The 20069-nt window shown below is 42.1% G+C and overlaps 1 protein-coding gene across 1 annotated transcript; it reads left to right on the forward strand.

Annotated features, from left to right (window-relative positions):
• The first annotated feature begins 65 nt into the window (after positions 1-65).
• On the forward strand, positions 66-13774 carry LOC116636216 (uncharacterized protein FLJ45252). The gene has a single exon (XM_032410810.1). It carries the CDS (start codon positions 8100-8102, stop codon positions 9009-9011), a length of 912 nt encoding a protein of 303 aa, XP_032266701.1. The 5' UTR covers positions 66-8099; the 3' UTR covers positions 9012-13774.
• The last annotated feature ends 6295 nt before the right edge of the window (positions 13775-20069 follow it).

The following is a 20069-nucleotide window of genomic DNA, read 5'->3' on the forward strand; positions in this document are numbered from 1 at the left end:
ATATGTCCTTACTCATTGAAGTGTATTTTTTTTCCCTTACATAGAAAGCAATTTTATAAAATTGCCCTTTTGAAAAGCGGTGGGCACAGAGAAACCCATTGTGGTTCTCTTCCTTGAGTGCCATTTTCCATGATCAGAAGGGGAAACTCTTAGTTGATCAGATTTGTACAAATAAAATTCCAAGCTCATTTGCTTGTTTCTCTGTCTAGTACTTTTGTTTCTTCTTCCTCACGTTTGCACTTTAAGGGGAAAAAAAAAGAAAGTTGAGCAGCAACAACAGCCTGCAAAACACTGCACTTTGGAGGTCAGGCTTTGACCCCAGAAATGTGAGAGCAGCCTTTGAAAGGCAGCGAAGGAAAAGTCTGAATCTTTCAGTCTTCCTTCTGACTTTAAATACTTCCTGTGGCAGCTGAAACTAGCTGAGCTAAGTAAAGCCCTCTATTAGGATAATGGATCATTTCCAAGATTGAGGGAGGCACAACCTTCCTGCTGAAGATAAAAAAAGGTGTCCTTGAAGAGCTCTCCATGATTGGATAGCAGTGAAAATGGGACTCGGTTTGCCCCTTTATGGACAGGAATATTACTGGAGATCAAAACTGTATTCTTTTTCCTGGACATAGAAAGAATGTATAAACTAATGAAGGAAATGTTTATTTTTAAATAAGAACAATGTTTTATGCCTATGTTTTCCAATTTGGTTTTTTTTCATACATATGCATGTTAGAAATATAACGAAACATCTAGTTTCTCAATATAATTGAAAAAGTGAAGAGTACAGTTTAGAAATTCGGTATCTCTAAATTGTTCCTTTCATGTATTACCCATAATCACATTGAGATATATTCTCTAGTCATCTGGCTCAATAAAGCTTAATGGGGACTGTAAATGAAAATGAACAGACTAGAAGCCAGAGATTGGATGGAGGAAGTCTGAGAGAGATAATGACATGAAATCATCTTGGGTTTATTCTTTAGGAATAGGACCTCAAAGGGGAGAACTCTGTTTCTGTTAAGTTAAGGAATCCATGTGAGTGACTCCGTAAATGGGACCTCCCTTAGTTTATAGCTTCATCCCTGAGCTTAAAGGGTTGATTTGATATGACACTAGACACACTACAGTGTCTGATAATTGGTAGACATAGGAAACTCAAGACTGAGCCACAAGCGGGATCAGAGACCAGTCTCTCGTCCATCCACTTTCTCTCACAGGCGTGGGGTCTGAGGTCGGGCCATGGGAGAAGAGGACTGGGCAGGACAAGCCACCTGGGGTCTCTCCCTGAACTTTGCCAGTCACCAGCCAAGTAGCCGTCAGCAGGCACTTCACTTCTGAGAGTGGTTGTTCCTTATGTATACAATGATGCGTTTGGACTAGATGGTCTTTAAGCTTATGGAATTCTAGAGTTCTACGTACATACTATTATGCTTTGGAAGGACTATGAAGGATCTGTGTAATCCTGATGTTCTTCAGCTATCTTCTGTTACTGGAGCAGTATTTACATTTTAGAGAATTATAATGGGCCTTTACTAACTTGGGTGGCTCTTCCTTGGTTATCTGAATAGAAGCTTACATTATTGGACAGTTTTGGACATAGATTTTTCTTTCAAATATCTAGATACCATTTTTTTCTTTTTTAAATGGCCCTACCTATTCTAACAAAACAGTATCAGAAGACTTCAATTCTTTTAAAATATATAATCAGTGATCTGGCACTTAAAAATGGGCAGATACTATAAGCATATGCTTCTGATTTGCTTTAATCCAACTGTGCAAGAGTAGTAACTATACCAGAACACATCACAGTTTTTTTTTCCCTCACGGCATTCAAATAACTAGATCACCAAATTTAAGTCCCAGTATTTTTAAAAACATAGGCCTCAGAGGAGATAAGGTTTAAATGGACACTTCTAACTACGATCATAATTAATGAGTTCTTCAGCATACATACCAGAATTTTGGCCACTTATTGAGTGTTGTTCCCTTCAAAGGCATCTGATTTTACTTGGGGAGCTAATACTTAACTCTAGTAATGCTGCCTTCACTTAAGTTAATTATGAAACTACCCCCCTCCTTAGAAATACCATCAAGGACAGTAATAAGATGTAAGAAGATCCGTTGAATTATTATCTAATTAGTATTGCTTTCAGTACCTGGAAGTATGTTCTCTTTCTTGATCTTTTCCCATGACTCCTGGTTCTGAGTCCCATTTCGCTGTTTCCAAAAAGGGAAATCACCCCCCCTCACTGCCATGAAGCATGGTTACTATTAAAGACAGTAAAAGGAATAATCCACAGAAAATTCCCAGAGAGGACCTTATAATGGAAAGTGACAACAATCAGTCTTAATTTCCTTTATTCTGAATAAGGGAACTTCCATAATTTCACCTGTCTTTGGTAGTTTAGAAAATGGAAAGATGTGGATTTTAAAATAATCTCTGAAAGAAGTTGTCTCTGTGTCTGGTGTCATTTGATATTGGACTTGGCTCTTCTTCAATTAGAATTATAGAACTTGGATTGCTAATAATTATAGGGGAACAAACTCAAGAAGAACCTGTTTTTCTCAAGATGAAATTTTAGTTTTGTTTTTAATACTTTTTTCCCCTGCTCTCCTGGCAGGTAATTGATCATTTTGATTCGAACTAACACAGTTTTCCCCAGGTCAGGAACAGTCCGCCTTCAGCAATTTTAGAGGAAGGAGAAGACCTTTGGGGTTGACCTCAGCCCAGAAGTATGGAGGGATCTGAGTTTAGCTGAATAAATGCACAGTGTAGATACCTTGGGCCAAAGTAAAGTCTCCCATGATGATGTTTGTCTAAATTTCCAGGAGTCTTTAACTTTCTCTGGCTGTAACATTACCAGGACCATGTAGCCACTAACTTAGAGTTTAGGGACAAAAATGACAGGATTGCCCAAAGTACAAAATTAAGCAAATTAGAGGCTGCCGGGCAGAACAGAGAAACTATCAGAGGGATATTTAAAATGAAATCTTTACGGAAACACTCCAGATAATACAAAGCTATCTTTTATTCCTCTCTAGAGACTATAATTTTACCAACACAAAGTTAGTCTTTTCATTTTCCACACTACATGTTCCTGAAGTTGGATGTACTTGGGTTTCTTGAGTCAAAATGAATCCCAGATGGCCTCCGTTTCAAATAATCTGTAACAAGATACTACTTTGTTTATCCTGGGTTTCCGTTCACTAAGGTGGAGGAGGGAGGTTCTTTGGGTAATGCTAACTTATGCAAAGTTACCAAATGGTGGTGGTTGCTTGAACGGAAAACACTTTCTTGGTTCCCACTCTGATGTAGTGTCCTGACTTTACTCTTTTTCCTGTGAGTATTCTACTCCACCCTATTGCACAGCCCCTTGTCTCATGGATGTATATTTACCACAGGTCTTTATCATGTCCTCCCCAAGAAGACAAAGCAAACAGAGGTACGCGAAGCTACCTTATACAGTAAAAATATGAAATTTAAACATTGCTATGCCAGTATTGTATTAAAAAAAAGTCTGTAAACAATTTATTATGTAAACATACAGGGGAATAAAGACTTATCTGTTCAAACAGGAGCCTGATGTTCACAGATGTAAATAACTTACAGTAGCTGCCGCTTTCCTGATCTGAAAACCCACTTGTGCAAAAAGGACTTAAACCCACTGTTGAGTGACAGTAAGTACCTGCGCACAAGGAAAGTGCAGACACGTGCTGAGGGCTAGTTACTGAGTCATGGCTTTTGAGGTTTCCCTTTGCAGTCAGGGGGAAGAAAACCCCTGTGAGCCTGCATTTGATAGACTAGACTCGGGTTTGCAAATGGAGCACGGATTTCATCTTCAACATACCCAGGCCAGTTTAATCAAACATTTGATGTTGGCACCAGCAGTTTTATGCCCAGGGACAAAGCTCTCTCATTTCATTGCTCCATTGGTTTGAGAGACACAGCATCACTGGCCTGCATCGGCTCCCACCAAATCCCTATTCCCCAGGCACGGGTGTTAATGCCACTGCACAGCAGAGGGTAGAACCAAACCCTTCATTTTATTATCTAAGCTGGGGAAGGTCATGGAAATTATTAATTTGATGTACATCTCTTGATTCCCTGATTTGGCTCCAAGAGTGTGAATTTCAGCTGGTGCTGCATTTCTGACCTTCTTGTGAAGGGGTAGTTTGCTTTCTATTTGCTAAATGTATGGGAAGGTTTCTCAGGACTCCCAAGTCTTCATTTTCAGTTTTCAGCAAGAATTATGTCTTCGATACTGCTTGTAACTGTTACTTCAGTTTACAGTATGGGGGAAAGTAAAATGCTGGCGGTGTGTGATGTATTGCACTAAAGAATATCCAGCCTGGAATGTAAGTCTTCAGATTCTGATTTTTCTGAATGCACTCTGATGACCCCCCTCATTATGTTCATCAGATAAAATCCCCAAGGTAAACCTACCCCAAATCATTCAGCCCTTACGGTTGCTTTGAAAGTTAATAGGTAGTTAGTGAGGAGAGTTGCTAAGTCATCAGAGAGTTTTGGGGACTCCTTTCCTACTCTGTCAAGCATATGAACTCTTACTGAAATCTCCGTAAATTTGGAGCCTCAAAATAGACTAAAATGGAGTTACCCCTCGTAGAAGTCTCAAAAAGTGTGCTCACGCGTAACCTTGCACACAGTCCTACATGAGAGCAAGAAAAAACAGCATGTCTTGCCTTCTTGCTTAATTTAATGGGACTAAACCAAAATTAAAAGAGACCTAACCCAGTTTGAGGGGATCAGAGCAAAAGGCCCTACGTTAGGCTTCATGAGAAGGAAGACCCTTGCGTAGCCTATGAGACCAGGTCCTGGATTGAAGGCCTCCACTCCTCACGAACAACTGGTTGGCTTTATTGTGCTCTGTGGTCACGGGGTGTCTGCTGTGCATGCTATTGGTTGCCAGAGGAATGGGGCCAAGACATGAGGTTAAATTAGTCCAGATCCTTCTTTGCTAGTAGCCAGACTGCTTCAAACACGTTTTCCTAATAGTGCAAGGCCATTTTCCTATACAAGGATGGTTCACCTTGAAAACACATGCTTTCCCTACAAGAACATACATACTCATATTCCAGAAAAGACCTCTAACGGCCAACAAGATTTAATGTCCATCTTCTGCTTACAGTTATTTAGAATCTCTCCTTCTCTTGATGACTTTGTGTCTCGTGCTGAGGGCGTATGGATGTCTGTGTTTCCCCAAACCCACCGGCATTCTGTGGTCTCCAGAATGCCCGGCTTGGGAGAGCTGCAAAGGGTGCTTGCTCTCTGCTGTAGTCACACTACACCTTCTTGAAAAAGAATGAAGAGGTTAAGAGACTTGGCCTTCTCAGGAAAATCCTTTAAATGTAGTTTTCCAACCCTAGAAAGCAGATTCCTGCTGAAAAATAGAAACATGTCTGGCGTTGTTTTGAAGAACAGGAAACAAGTTTCCCCTTCAGACTCAATGTCACAGGGTTTTTGTGACTGGGCTTGTGAGTTTTTGAAAGTTCTTGAAATTTTAGGTATGATTTTCCTATTATGTAATATCGAGGTCCCAGAATATGCTAATTTGACAGGCTTCCAGTTGACCAAGAACCCACTTTTTAAAGTAATTTGGTTAGGTTAAGCATGTTCTTCTATCCCGTCCAGCTCTGGATATGGTCTCCTCTACCTGGTATTTGATAGTTCTCAAAGTGTAATCCCAACATTGCAGGCATCCAAAGCGCCCCTGGTTCTGTAAGGAGCTGCTTGTTGGCATTCTCTGCACACAAGCAGATCTGACCGAATTCAATTTAAATTTCCCAAAAACACTAACTCCAGTCAAACTAGTGTTTGGTTTTCCTTATTGATCGGTATGATGTCAGAATTGGTCATTGGCTTGACTAAATTTACCATTTTTCCCCTAAAAGATACTTTGCTCTCCCACAGAACCAGCTTGATAACGCCAGCTTTTGGGGTAGTTTTGGAAGATGAGAAATTGTGCCTTGGTTTTGGCAAGCGAAAACTTTGTCTAGCTGATGCTATGTTAGAAAGTGGTTCAAGGAGTCTTGGGGGAGGGGAGCTTCCATGCCCCTTTGCTAGGCAAATCTTATTTTGGAAAGCCTCTTTGCCCCCTGTCGTTTGAATTTCCTCCCAGAAATCACCACCTAAGAATCACAGTGACAGAACTAATAACAATATACTTGCCTGAGAGGTTAGGATTATGTCTCTTCACATATACTGCAAAGAGAGAAGATGTTCCGTGTGCTTCCTATCAGCTGACTAACGCTTTCATATCACCACGTGGGTGTGCATACTAAAGCTGCAACACAAAGAAAAAAATGTATGCTCTTCAAAATCATATTCTTCAAACACTACTCAGAAAGCTGTTTGGCACCAGTACAGAATTTCGCTTAAAGACTCCTAATTGGAAATTCATTGATTGCATTCAAACTCAGAAAACGAGGGGGACACCCACCTTTTTTTTGTTTCTGAAAACAGTATTTAAGATCATTTAAGATCAGAGCTGTTTAAAAAGAAGCACTGCTAAAAAGTTCTAGAATTCCGAGAACTGTAGTATTTTTGTACAGTATCTTCTAAAATGTTCCGATCTCTCTCTACATCTCTTTACAATGTAACGTCTCTAAGTGACTGGTTTCCCAATAAACTGATTTTGATGCCGCTTCTGATGTGTTCTGTGTGCTTAATTCAAGCAGAAACCCTAGCAGGGGATAATTGTTAGCAGAAGTTTCTACTAGCTAATGATTTGCCTGGAAGGAGAGGGTAACATGGGGAGGGGTTGATGGAATTACCTCAGTACAGAGGTTCCAAGCCATCTACAGAAACCAAAGCATTGTACCAAATGCCTAGTGGGTTGGGAAACCCATGATGAAATGATCTCTTTACCCCCACCCGCCCTTTCTCTGGATTCTTCTTACTTAGTTACATATGCCTTTTTCCTGCCCTCTTGCTAACGTGCCCAATGACATACTTCTAACCTGCTAATATTTCTTGGAAGGTAAGCTCTCTTGCATTCTGATAATTGTCTATTTGATTTTAAAAGCCAGAGCACCCTGAGGCACGTCTATCTAGCTAGAAGTAGACTAGTATATTAGAGTTCGCAAATATTTCTGCAATTACCCATGTGTTTTACTCCTTCTGCTTAAAGAACTTTATGATAGATTCATTTAAGCGGAGGAGATCTTTGCTAGCTTAGAAGATTGAAAGCAAAATTCCACAGCGACTCCAGCTGAAGGAGATTTCTTTAATATGATTTTGAGTATGTCTCCTCCCCTTAGAAAGTGCCTTCAGTATTGGCATTTGGGGCACTCTTGTGCTCTTTGAGTAGTGCTCATGATGTAAATCTTGGCATTTATCAAGCAGCTGTGCTCTGCTGCTCTTCTGGGGGGGGGGCGGCGGGGGGGTTTGGGATTGAGAATCTGTCCTCAGATACAGGCAGTGTGGAGCGGATGGCCACATGTCCGCTACTGAATTGCATTTGTCCCCAGACAGTATTTCTACATAATCCAGAAGTGCCGCGGTGTATGTGGAGATGAGCGGCTGGGCTTGTCTCCATCCCACCCGAGCCAGCGCCAGGTAGAACAGGAGGCAGTGCCTGGCCCCGCGGCTCGGAGCGCTGGGTGGTTATGCTGAGTGTCTGTGTGCCCAACGTCGTCATCTCCTTTCCTGTACACTGTGCCTGTCATGTTCCAAAATGTGAGACAGTGACTGCTTGTGTTCCAGTTTGTGTGCCGTTTCCTTGCCTGACTTTTATTTTTCTGTTTTTCCTTTTCCATTTCAACCTTTATTATTTGGTCCCACAATGTTTCCGCCGCGGGTTGACCATTTTAAATGTTCTGAGGAGAGTTGAACCGATCTATGCATTAACTCTGCGTTTTGTGCTTTTCTAGGTCTCCAGAGAGAGCCCAGTCCCTGTCCTGTAATAACTGTAGAGCACTTGACAGACTCAGCCGGTATTAAAGGCCTTCCCCTGTATCCAGGCCCCTCGGGAGGACCCGGCACGAAAACGCAGAACAATTTAGAATCTGACTACTTGGCCCGAGATGGCCCTTCAAGCAACAGTTCATTCCACAGCAGTGAAGAGGAAGGGACTGATCTCGAGGGGGACATGCTGGACTGCAGTGGGTCCCGACCACTCCTCATGGAGTCTGAAGAAGAGGATGAGAGCTGCAGGCCTCCACAGGGGAAGCTGGGAGGAGCTATTCCGTTCGCTCAGCCAGAGGTCTCCACTGAGCAGGCAAAGGCAGGCCAGGGTGGCAGAAAGAACCAGTTCCAAGCCCTCCCACAACCAACCACGGACGGTCTCGGGGAGCCGGATGTTTTTGCCACAGCCCCCTTCAGGAGCTCAAGGGTTCCAGCTGATGACATGGATATTTTCTCCAAAGCCCCATTTGCCTCCAAGGGCAGTGTGGCTCCTTCCCAGCCAGAGGAGGCGGACGTGTTCTTGAGAGCTCCTTTTACCAAGAAGAAGAGCATGGAGGAGTTATCAGTTGCCCAGAGCGCCTCCCAGGAGTTGCCTGGGCAGGCCAGTCTCCTCAGTCAGACTGATGAGGTCCCTCTGCTCCCAGGCCTTGAGAGAGCAGCGTATGCCCCCGTCCGAGCTCAGTACTCCATGGCTGCTTTCGTCCCGCAATCTAACCCCCCCTCCCATTCTGCACAAACAGCAGACCATCCTGACAGCATCTCTCCCAGGGGATCCTCCCTGGAATCTGGGGGCCATCCTAATGACAGAAACAAAGGACCTCAGCCCCAGAAAGAAGCTGTCTCAGGCCCCGTGGCTGGCAAACCATTCCGCCCCCAGTCTTTATCCAAATATTCCCGTCACTATAGCCCAGAAGATGAGTCAAGTCCAGAAGCCCAGCCCATCGCTGCCTACAAAATTGTTTCACAGACCAACAAACAGTCGATAGCTGGCTCTGTTTCCATCACATCCCTTTCCTCCAGGACTACGGAGCTGCCAGCCGCGGATCCGTTTGCTCTAGCACCTTTTCCTTCAAAATCAGGCAAGCAGAAACCTTAGGAGCGATACCTGAGCCTTCAGGCCTTTTGTCTTTACCACCACCACCCCCCCCGCCCAGTACCTACCACATCACTCCCAGCTGAGCCTGTCTCAGAAGAGATACACCAATTACTATCTTTCAGTTCCATATATTAGAGCAGAATTTCTGCGGACAACAAACTCAGTTGCAGTGATACTTAGTTGAAACCCCTTTAAGTTATGCTCATTTCTTTTGTTTATATTGATTTCTGGACTTGCCCACATTTTCATCTCCACCTCTGCCCAGAACTCTGCTCTCTTTTTTTGCCCCAAGACTGTTTAAATCCAGAAATACTTCACCCCAACCCCAAAGGGGCCATGTTACTGCAATTTTTGTTTTCCTGCAGTTCCTGTTCTGAGTCTTATCCATTGAGGACTCAAGATTCGTCCCTTCAGGACTTGATTTAATGCTCTTGCAAAGGGAATATTTATGGAAGGAAATGCAAGATAAAAATCCTGCAAATCAAGAGGAAGTGTAATCCTGCAGATACTAATCATTCCTGTAAAACCAGCAGCTCTACAGAGGATTCTCTGGGTCTGTTGCGGAGTCTTTGCGAGCCAGGCTGGCCTCTCACACGAGTGTTTGTGGGTGTGTAACCTGTGTCAGACCCTTTCCTATGTAGAAATGCGAACAGATGAGATATCTGTGCTCGTGTGGAACAGTATTGAGCCTTCCCACGCCCATGCTTTTTAAATCACTATGCACAGATATGTGTGCGTGTGTGTGTGTGTGTGTGCACGCACACATGCAGGGATCGGTTTTCCTTTAGGTAAATCCTGTCTCACTATGCCTACCTCCACAATCACTCATTTACTGGCATTTGTCTCCTGACCTAACTGAGTTGAGCCCTGTTTTTACTTAGTTCTGTCTTGTGGCAAGATTGAATCCATTGGAAGGTGTAGGAGAATCCTGCTGAAACGGAGGTTTCACGGAGTAGATATTTTCCTCCAAAATTTGCTATTTGCTATTAACAAATTCTATTTACATGGTCTTAAAAAGTTATGATTTTTTTCCCTCAGAACAACAGAAAAGAGCACCTTGTCCCAATTTTAACCATTGGGTATGTGGTCTTAGTAATATTTTAAAGTACTTAAAAACCTTAGGTCTGAGCACTCCATGCTGTCCTCATGACATTAACATTAATTAATCATGAGACTAGGCTACAAATTAGATTTGCATACTTGTTTGTGTTTTCCAATTCCTTGCTACCTTTCTCCACTGCCTCTTGAGGAAAAATAAATCTGAGACATGTAAATCAGTTTGAGAGAAGAGTAAAGAGCTGAATCAGCTATCCATGAAAATTTAATTCTCTATCCTCTGTAAATGTCGAAGTAGGCCAGATAGGTGACTGACTTGTGTTTTTGAAATGTTTTCTATTTCTGGAAAGATCTAACTTATTCCCAGCTGTTTCCATTCCCCTTATTATTAGTGCCTTAAGGTGAAACTTGTGTCTCAATGGGAAGATCTCTGCTGAGAAAGTTCAATTTAATGGAAAGAGCTGCTGCACCATGTTTCAACCTGAAGGCTTCCAGTGACTTGTAATCGATGTCAGTGATGTCTCCATTAGCTAGAAAAGTTGGGAGAGTTGCTTACCAAACCAGATTAATGATTTAAGAATTGGAAATTCATCCAAGAATCAAGCCTGAATGCCAAACTCTATTGCAGTTGATTAGGTGTCATACTCTTTGAATTTGAAATTCAGGAATCTTAGGGATAGAATATGAACAGCAACTTTTCAAGACATTTTCTAGTTTGGTCTCCACCTATTTCAGACGTCCAGGTTAAAGGATAAATAACTGGCACTGGATCAGGGCTATCGGCAATGGTTTTACAACTGAGGTTTCAACCATGCCAGTCTTTCACTTTGGTGAATGTGAAATGTTCCTTCTAAGAGTTTGCTTTTCTCCCCGTGATTATTTCTGATTTTTTTGTGTGTAACAGTGGATGCAAAATCATCTTTCCAGTTGAATAAACAGTTTGGGCTAAGGCATATGGAACTTTGCACCCCAGCCTCTTCCCTTGGCCATTATCAAGTAAAGCCCTCCAAGGCAGGAGCTAAGAGGATAGGAATATTCAGGGAGAGTTCTCATCCCAAGTCAGGAACTCTTCAAGTGGAAGGTCATTCTCATTCACTCTTCCAAATACTCAGGATTACCTCTGTAATAGCCCTGCAAAATGTCTTTCCTTTGGTTATTTAATCACTTCTTCATAATCAAGTAGCCATTTTAGCCCTTGAGGTAAAATCAAAATCATAGTGATTTTAGCACACCGTTGAATCATTTGTCAAGCATGGGCTTGTAACCCTTTTTTATTCTCACTGGAGACCTATGATGGGTGGAGACTCTAAATACATTCTTTGAATAGGAAGTGAACGTAAACACATGCAAATTACTTGTGTTCTTACTGAGTGATGCATGAAAATTTTTGACTATATTACATTAATTATTAGCTAATGATTAGTAAATTCTGCACTGATCTTTGGATCATATAGGGTAAATGCATCATTTAAAGATAAAATATTCTTCCTGGAGGCCATTCTGAATCTGGAATTCTAGAAAATTTAGTGTTAAGGGAATTAGGAGTGCTCAGGGTGCTTTGAATTAGTAGCAAATGCATGTTTCCAACAACTATACTGCAACAAGTTAACATTAAAGAGAAAAGATATATAGTCAACAAAATGCTACACCTTTTAGTTTTATGTGTTATTTGCTTTACACATCTGATAGGGAATGCAAGAACTTGTGACTTCATTTCAGTGGAGCGCAATGAGCCGGAATATATTTAGATACAAAGCATTGAACCACAACATGCACTGATGAACTCTTTTAAAGAATCTGTATTAAATGACTAACAGGCACTGTTGAATTAATGAAGTTATATTATGTGTGGTGGAAAATATTTACCTGAATATTTACCATATATTTATCATAGCTCACATACGGCCCATTAGCTCCCAGTTCTTGTTAGATTGGAAGATGGAATGAACAAAACTTGATGCAGAAGCAGATGCTGGGCAGGACCTAAGGGAATCTAGGTCATAAATTCAATTTCATTTTGGGCTCAATCATTATTGAGTTGAAAATTTCATATGTGTAGATGTGTGTACATGTTCACGTGCCCACGTTAGGTCTGAGTTTAATCTGGCAACCAACATTTCTTGAAACTTTCGAGAAAAAATACCAGCATCTTTTGGCCCATTATTTATTTAGTAAGTTTTAGAGTACATGCACATCAGTGTTTTAAACCATTTGGTGGACATTTCACTGACTCGTAAAGTAGCAGATTTCAGTTTTACTTAAATGTAATCACCAGAGTGCTCTGACAGTACAAATTCAATCATGCTGATAAAGAAAAATCATCAGAACATAGGTCATTTAATATGTATGCATTTTATCAAATAGGAATTTTTATAGGAAACTGCAGAAGGGTGAGATCCAACTCATTCTCCAGACGGAAGGGTGCAACTTAAAATGGAGTCACTTGGGTGCCTTTAATAAAGAAAAATGTTATTCTCTGCTGTGTCTTTGGAACTGAAATTGGAGAACACATGCCAGTCAACTTTGGAATGGCTGCTGGTCGCATAGATGCAGTTTTACCTGAGAAATTTGGAACTCAGATCATTTTGATAAAAGGTACATAGGAGAGCCGCTGGAAAGACCGCGGCTTCTAAGGAGGTAGAAGCACTTTGTAAAATGCCCAGAGTCACCCCTGGGTTCTAATCCTCCAATCCTGCCTGATGGAGTAAACATGAGGATTTTAAATGGAATCATGTAATTTAAATTCTTCGTTTTTCAATGCCTTTGTCAACAACTACTTGTTTTGTTTTTTTAAACCATCAGAACACTTGCAAACTTGTCAAGTTCACTTAAAGATTTCAAGATGCTTGGAAATAAAAAAAGTAGTATCTGGTTGGGAATTGTTTCTGTGTTCTTTTGCTACAGGATAAGTCCTCTAGGTTGCTGAAAACAACTAGATGCCTCAGCTTAGATGTAAGAACCCACACTGGCAGTGTCTGGCTTCCCCAGGTGCCACTTTGCTCTCTCACTTCCTGGTCCTCCCTGCCTCATTTGTACCTTGACCTTTATTAGGAAACAGGCCTCGTGTGTGGTCTCCAACATCCCATCTCTAAAACACTACCAGACTCAGCTCTTTCCTGCTTCTTCTCTACTCCTGCAAGTCTTCCTGGGTCACCTTCCTTGTTCCTGTTCCCACTTCATTTCCTCACTTAACAAGGGGGTATAGCTCAGGGGTAGAGCATTTGACTGCATTTCCTCACTTAACATTCCCCTGCTACAGCCATACTAATAAGTGGATGATGAGAGGTATGACTGAATGATCATGTCAATTTTTCTGTGCCTTTGTTATCATAAACAGTTTCTTCCTAAGTTTCAGCCTAACCTATGATAATCTCACCACACTGGAATAATTCCAAATAAGAATGAAATGGCCCACCTTTCCCATTTCTTATGGACTAGAAGAACAGATGAAGGAAGGTTGGCAGAAGTCCAGCCTACTCTGGAGACACAACCCAAAAGCATCTCTCCACCATGATCTAATACAGGCCCTATGTACCCCAGAATGCAGGGGTTTAGATGTGAAGGGACTCTGGAATAGCTTGTAAAAATGGCAGTTAACCAGCACACTGGTGGCTCCAGTCCAGTAATCCCAGAACTTGTAATTCTGTAAGAAATTTAGTCCGAGCGGGGCGCCTGGGTGGCTCAGTCGTTAAGCGTCTGCCTTCAGCTCGGGTCATGATCCCAGGGATCAAGCCCCACATCAGGCTCCCTGCTCGGCGGGAAGCCTGCTTCTCCCTCTCCCACTCCCCCCTGCTTGTATTCCCTCTCTCACTGTGTCTCTCTCTGTCAAATAAATAAAATCTTAAAAAAAAAAAAGAAATTTAGTCGGAGCTACTTCCCAGCAGTCTCAATATGGGTGACACTGTTTCGAGTTTATGGTAATGTTTTGTTCTTGAAATCAAGTCAATGTTATCTGCATTGCGTTATGATAGAACTGTATATGCGTGTTGAAGGGATCTGTTTGATTCCTTTTGGCAAGGAATTGCAGAAATCGTTTTTTGTTTTTTTGTTTTTGTTTTGCAGAAATGGTTTTTAACAATGTCAGTTATAAAGTGAGACTTTGGGAGGGAGAGAAGGCAATGTAGCCTTTTCACTCTGAAATGGCAAAACAGTTGTATTCTCTGAGTCTACCAAAGACTCCCATTTGAGGATTGTGAATGGAGAGGGGTGTGTGTGTGTGTGTGTGTGTGTGTGTGTGTGTGTGTGTGTGTCCTCATGCTTTCTGCCATGGTGTTAAGACCTCCTTAGGAAGGCATGCAAAGAATATCAAGTGGTGACAGTAGGTAGTTGGCTTGAGTGAATTCAGTCCCATTTGCCAACAACTCAAAGGACTGGAGTTGTTTTAGATAAAAGTGGGGAAAAATCAGCCATTGCCTTAGCCTGTTTCCACAGTAAGCATGCTCTTCTCATCCACAAGGATGAAACTTGGCCTGAACCCCTGGCTCACGTGTGGTGGTGGACTGGCAGTAGTGACCAGAACAGCACAAGGCCTGCAAGATGTTCCTTTGAAAGAGAGTGTTTGATGTCATTTGTTAGGGCACAGAAACCAAATAAAGGCCAAGGACCATGCTCATTCCATGGAGAAGAGGTGAACTCTACTGACAAAACATTTTGAGTTGACTGAGGAAGTCGACCCAGCTGTAAGGAATACTGAGGTCATCAGACCCCAGGAAACAGTATGTGCACACAATCTCAAGGGCTGTGAAAATGGGAAAGGAAGGGAAAAAGACATTTATAAAGTCAATCTTAACAGTTTTTGCGATACCTCCTATTTGCAGACTATTGGATTTATGTTATTGCACTCTCCGTGTGATCTATCTTATGTATCTGATAGTTTTTATGAATAATTGTTTTGAGTTGTAAACTCTTACACACTTTATTAAAATGGACCTAATAAAAGTAAATGGTTTATATTTTGTATTATTTCTTAAGTCAGATCTTCTTAGGATTGAAGGGTTCCATAAGTGCCTTTTACAGTACCAAGCCTAGTTTTGTGTTTTTAAGTTTCAAAGAACAACGTTTGGTTGGTTGGTTGGTTGGCTGGTTGGTTGGTTTCCAATGCCAGCATTGTTACTTCTTGAGACCTACTTTCCATTCTATATGTTACATGGAGACATAAATGAAATAATAAAAGACAGCGGGCCTGTATGGACTGAGCCAAGAAAACCACAGAGCTCCCTATTGTAAACTTTACTGTGAGCTCCTAAAATACGTTATCTGAATATGACCTGCATCAGTATTCAGTCCTTTTTTTTTTAAGATTTTATTTATTTATTTATTTACTTACTTAATTTGACAGAGAGAGAGAGGGCAAGCACAAGCAGGCAGAATGGCAGGCAGAGGGAGAGGGAGAAGCAGGCTCCCTGCTGGGCAGAGAGCCCTATGTGGGGCTCGATTCCAGAACCCTGAGATCATGACCTGAGCGGAAGGCAGACGCCTAACTGACTCAGCCACCCAACTGACTCAGCCACCCAGGCGCCCCCAGTATTCAGTCTTTAAAAAACAAACAAAAAAATCCCTTAAGAGACCAGCATTAACATAACAAATTAAAGAGCAAAGTCTTGGAAACAACAAACAAAAAAACCCAGACTCTTAACTATAGAAAATTAACTGGTGGTTACCAGGGGAAATGTAGGTGGGGGAGGGGTGAACTAGGTGAAAGGGATTAAGAGTACACTTACCTTGATGAGCACTGAGTAATGTATAGAATTACTGAATCACTATATTGTACACCTGAAACTAATATAACATTGTATATTAATTATACTGGAATTAAAATAAAATTTAAAAGTACACAAAGTACATACATACGCAAAGAAAAGTCTTGGGGAGAAATGAATTATACCTAAGAATCTTATAATCCATAGTGTGGGAGAGAACCTGCCTGCTTATTTCCTTTCCAGATTTGAGAAAAGAACAGTAATATTTGAGCTTTTTTTTTTTTTTTAAAGGTTTTTATTTATTTATTTATTTGAGAGAGAGAGAGAGAGAGAAACAGCACGAGAGGGGGGAGGGTCAGAGGGAGGAGCAGGCTCCCCGCTGAGCCGGGAGCCCGATGTGGGACTCGATCCCAGGACTCTGGGATCATGACCTGAGCCGAAGGCAGTGGCTTAACCAACTGAGCCACCCAGGCGCCCCAATATTTGAGCTTTAATGAGTTTTGACATCCATCATTCAGGGAGAATTGGTAAAGGGCTGAGTTCAGGTCTGAGTTCAAGCTGGTAATGGTGTTCCAAGAAGATCCAGGCATCCAGAGAGTTCTGGTATAATATACATGAGTAAAAATCAAAGTTGCCTCCTTTTTCTAAGATTTATCTAAGATCTGGTTCATCTATCTTTAAATATATGCCCCACCTCATTCTACAACGTGAAGTTCCTGTGCTTTTTCTGTTTCAAGTTATCATTAACCAAGAGTGCAATCTTCCTTGTCTGTGACTTGGCCTGCTCTCAGGGAAGCATCACTCCCACTGAGGTAGATGCAGGAAGCAGAGCCTTCTGCAAATGTGGACGGACTCACCTGCAGTGACTTAGCTCTGTCTTCCTTGTAGGGAGAGCCAAACTTAGAAGCTCCAGCTCCCACAGGGTGCTATCGTTTGCATTCACCCTTTTGTGCCAGCCCTGAGACTGGTTACACTTTATTAATCTCCCATGTAACACTTGCAAGTTCATATAAAATGTGACCATGCCATGGGACACTCAGTCGGTTAAGCGTCTGCCTCTGGCTCAGGTCATGATCCCAGGATCCCTGCTCAGCTGGGAACCTGCTTCTCCCTCTGCCTGCCGCCCCCCCTACTTGTGCTCTCTCTCAATCTTAAAAAAAAAAATTGACCATGCCATGAGCTTGAATGGAAATGAAAGGAGAGCTAGGGAGTTTGCCAGTGGGGGACATGGATGGAGAAGGGTGAATGGGGGAAGTACTTGAATATGGTTGTACCTTAGCAGCTAAGGAGAAACGATCTGTAGGGTGGGGGCAGATGAAGATGAAGGAATAAGAGAGAGAAAAGTAAATGGATAGCAAGCACACCCAGGACCCAGATCTTGGTTTCTAAATGAAAGGAACCAGGCCTTCATGGAGAAATGGCTGAGGGCAGGAAATACATAAGGTGAACTAGGAGTATCTTGTACTGCTAGAGAGTAAAGAAGTGCTGGGGGGAAAAAAAAAACCACAGGGGCACAGGCACCAGTCTGAAAGAACTGCCAGTGTTCAAAGCTGGAACAATGTGATCAACAAAATAAATAACATAATATTAGATTATAACAAAATATAAATACCCCACAGCCCATACTGATATAAAAGTGATTGAAAAAATAAATAGGGAAGACAAGATATATCTCTCACATAGAAGAATTTCAATGAATTTATGTAGGTTTCCTGCCTCCAAAGTAGAGCTTAATTCCACATATTTTGAAAGTTGGCTGGGCTTCCAAAAAATAGTGTGTGGAAAGGGGAGATGGAAAGAGTAACTTTACAGTGGAAAAACCTAACCACTACCACCTCACCCAGATGATCAAGGTTAACATCAACAGTGATATCTCGATAATATGTACCCTTAATATGATGTGATGAGAAGGGTACATTACCTCCATGGTCCTCCTCTCCAAAACCCAGTAATCCCAGTCTAACCAAGAGAATAACATCATACAAATCCCAATTGAGGGACATTCTACAAAATACTTGACCAGCACTCTTCAAAACTATTAAAGGCATTAAAAACAAGGGAAGTCTGAGAAACTGGTACAGGCCAAAAGATGCTAGGAGATACGACAAGTTAGTGTAATATATCCGGATAGGATCCTGGTGCAGAAAAAAAGTATTAGAGAAAAAGTAGTGAAATCCAAATAAACTGTGGAGTTTGCTTAATGTTGGCTCCTTAGCTGTAATAAATAGTAACATTGGTTCCTTAGTTTTGGCACATGTATAATGGTAATGGAAGATGCTATCAGCAGGGGACACTGGTTAAGGGATACATAGAAACAGTGTGCACTGTCTTTGCAACTTTTCTGTAAACCTAATAGTACTTTAGAATAAAAAGTTTGCTTAAAAAATAATAAGCTGGGCAAAGTCCCTAAGGAATGGCAAGAGGAGTAAGGAGTGGGGTGGATCCAGAACACAAATGAAGTTAATGGCTTTGGGTAAGGAAGATGCCTCTTCTGCTCCGGTAAGATTAATGCAGTGTCAAGGAGGGAAAACTTTTCCTCTGCACTCTCCAGTTATTTTCCTAGGGGCCTGCAAATTAAACTGCCAAAAAGACAGATTAATAAAAGAAAAATATTTTTATTCACATACTTACACGGGAGTTCACAGAAAAATATGACTCAAGGAGGCAGTTAGAATTTGGGTTTATATACCATCTTAATAAGAAGGGAGTGGGGAGAAGGGCACCGTAGGAAAACAAATGACTTTTAGGAAAAGATAAATGGGGAATAGATAATGACAGTTTTGTGAAAATGTCTGTTTAGGTGATTGCTTATTCCTGAGCCAAATTCTCCTTTCCAGTGCTAGGAGTCAGTCTTTCCTGGTTGCTAAATTCCTGGAGAGGGGACTGATTTATAACTAATGGATTCTTTGGGAGGCTCTGCTTTCAGGTGGATAAGGCAGTTCAAAAGAAAAGAAAACAAAGCCAAGCTCTTCAGCAGTGTATTGTGGATGCCTTCAGCAGGAAGAGGTGAGTGTGTGAGTCTGGGTTCTGACCCATTAGAAAGCCCATTGCTGCCACTGCCACCACCAAGTCCTCCATATTTTTCTCTGCAAAGTAAAATCTGCTAAGAATGAGGACGCAAGGTGTTAAGTTTGGAGTAGCTAATAAAGGGAATTGTTAAAATATTTGCAAACTGTTTTGTAAAAGATTTTTACTTATTTATTTGAGAGAAAGAGCGCAAGCAGGGGGAGTGGCAGAGGGAGAAACAGGCTCTGGGAGCCAGACGTGGGACTTGATCCCGGGGCCCTGGGATCATGACTCAAGCCAAAGGCGGACGCTTAACCGACTGAGCCACTCAAGTGCTTCTGCAGCTAGTGTTTTAAATAGACTGAGTTCAGTAAGGTAAGAGTTCAGGAAAGGGCTTAAATGTGATCCTTGTGATCTTCCTGCCTCACTCCTTGATGAAATTCCTGCAGATCTCATCGCTTTCTGGTTACTTTCCCAAGTACTCTCAAGTATTAAAAAAATCCAGCTAAGTCTTCACAACTTCCATCTCACATCTGCCTCAGAGCTTCCCTCCTTTCCCTAGGTTGGGCTCAGGGACCAGCCTCCTGCAGGTTGGGGCAGGAGGAGGGGCAATGGGATCAGGGTGCATACAGCAGTCCTCTTCCTTGGCTGGGGCTGCCTGTGGCTTTCTGCACTGTTCCTGTTCAGGGTGTTACACCCTCTAGCTCGGGGGGTTGACAAACAACGAGCCATGGGACAAATCCAAGCCACGGAGAAGAATGGTTTTTCCACTTTTCCATGTCGGAAAAAAACCCAGAATATTCATGACATGAAATTATATGAAATGAACATGGTAGTGTCCATAAGTAAGGTTGTATTGGGACACAGGTACCCCCATATACGTGTGTACTGCCCACGGCCGCTTTTGCTCTATCATGGCAGGGTAGAGTAGTTGTGACAGAGACCATATGGTTGGGAAGACTAACATATTTACTCTCTGGCCCTTTACAGATAAGTTTGGTGACCCCTGTTCTAACTCACTCCTGCAACCCACTCTCCTCCCATTCTGCTGCTGGTGATATACCCCACTTGGCAAGCTGGAGCCCCTTGCCCTCCTGGGGACCCTGGTGAGCAGGAGCCCTCCAGAACAGTTCAGCCTGGCTCGCTTCTGCAGCATCTCCTTGTTACATGGGAAAGTCTTGCATCCTTGTCCCTCCACATGCCACCAGTGCAAGCTCGTCCCCAATTCCTTCCCTCTTTGCTATACCATTGTGGGATGCTTCGGTCAGCCTCCTATCTTTAGGCTTCACCCCCAAAC

The sequence above is a fragment of the Phoca vitulina genome, unplaced genomic scaffold (genome assembly GCF_004348235.1).
Source record: "Phoca vitulina isolate PV1807 unplaced genomic scaffold, GSC_HSeal_1.0 scaffold12, whole genome shotgun sequence".
NCBI lineage: Eukaryota > Metazoa > Chordata > Mammalia > Carnivora > Phocidae > Phoca > Phoca vitulina.

Bases quoted from the DNA above. Each gene is read 5' to 3' on its own strand.
- LOC116636216 (XM_032410810.1), top strand. From the start codon at position 8,100: ATGCTGGACTGCAGTGGGTCCCGACCACTCCTCATGGAGTCTGAAGAA.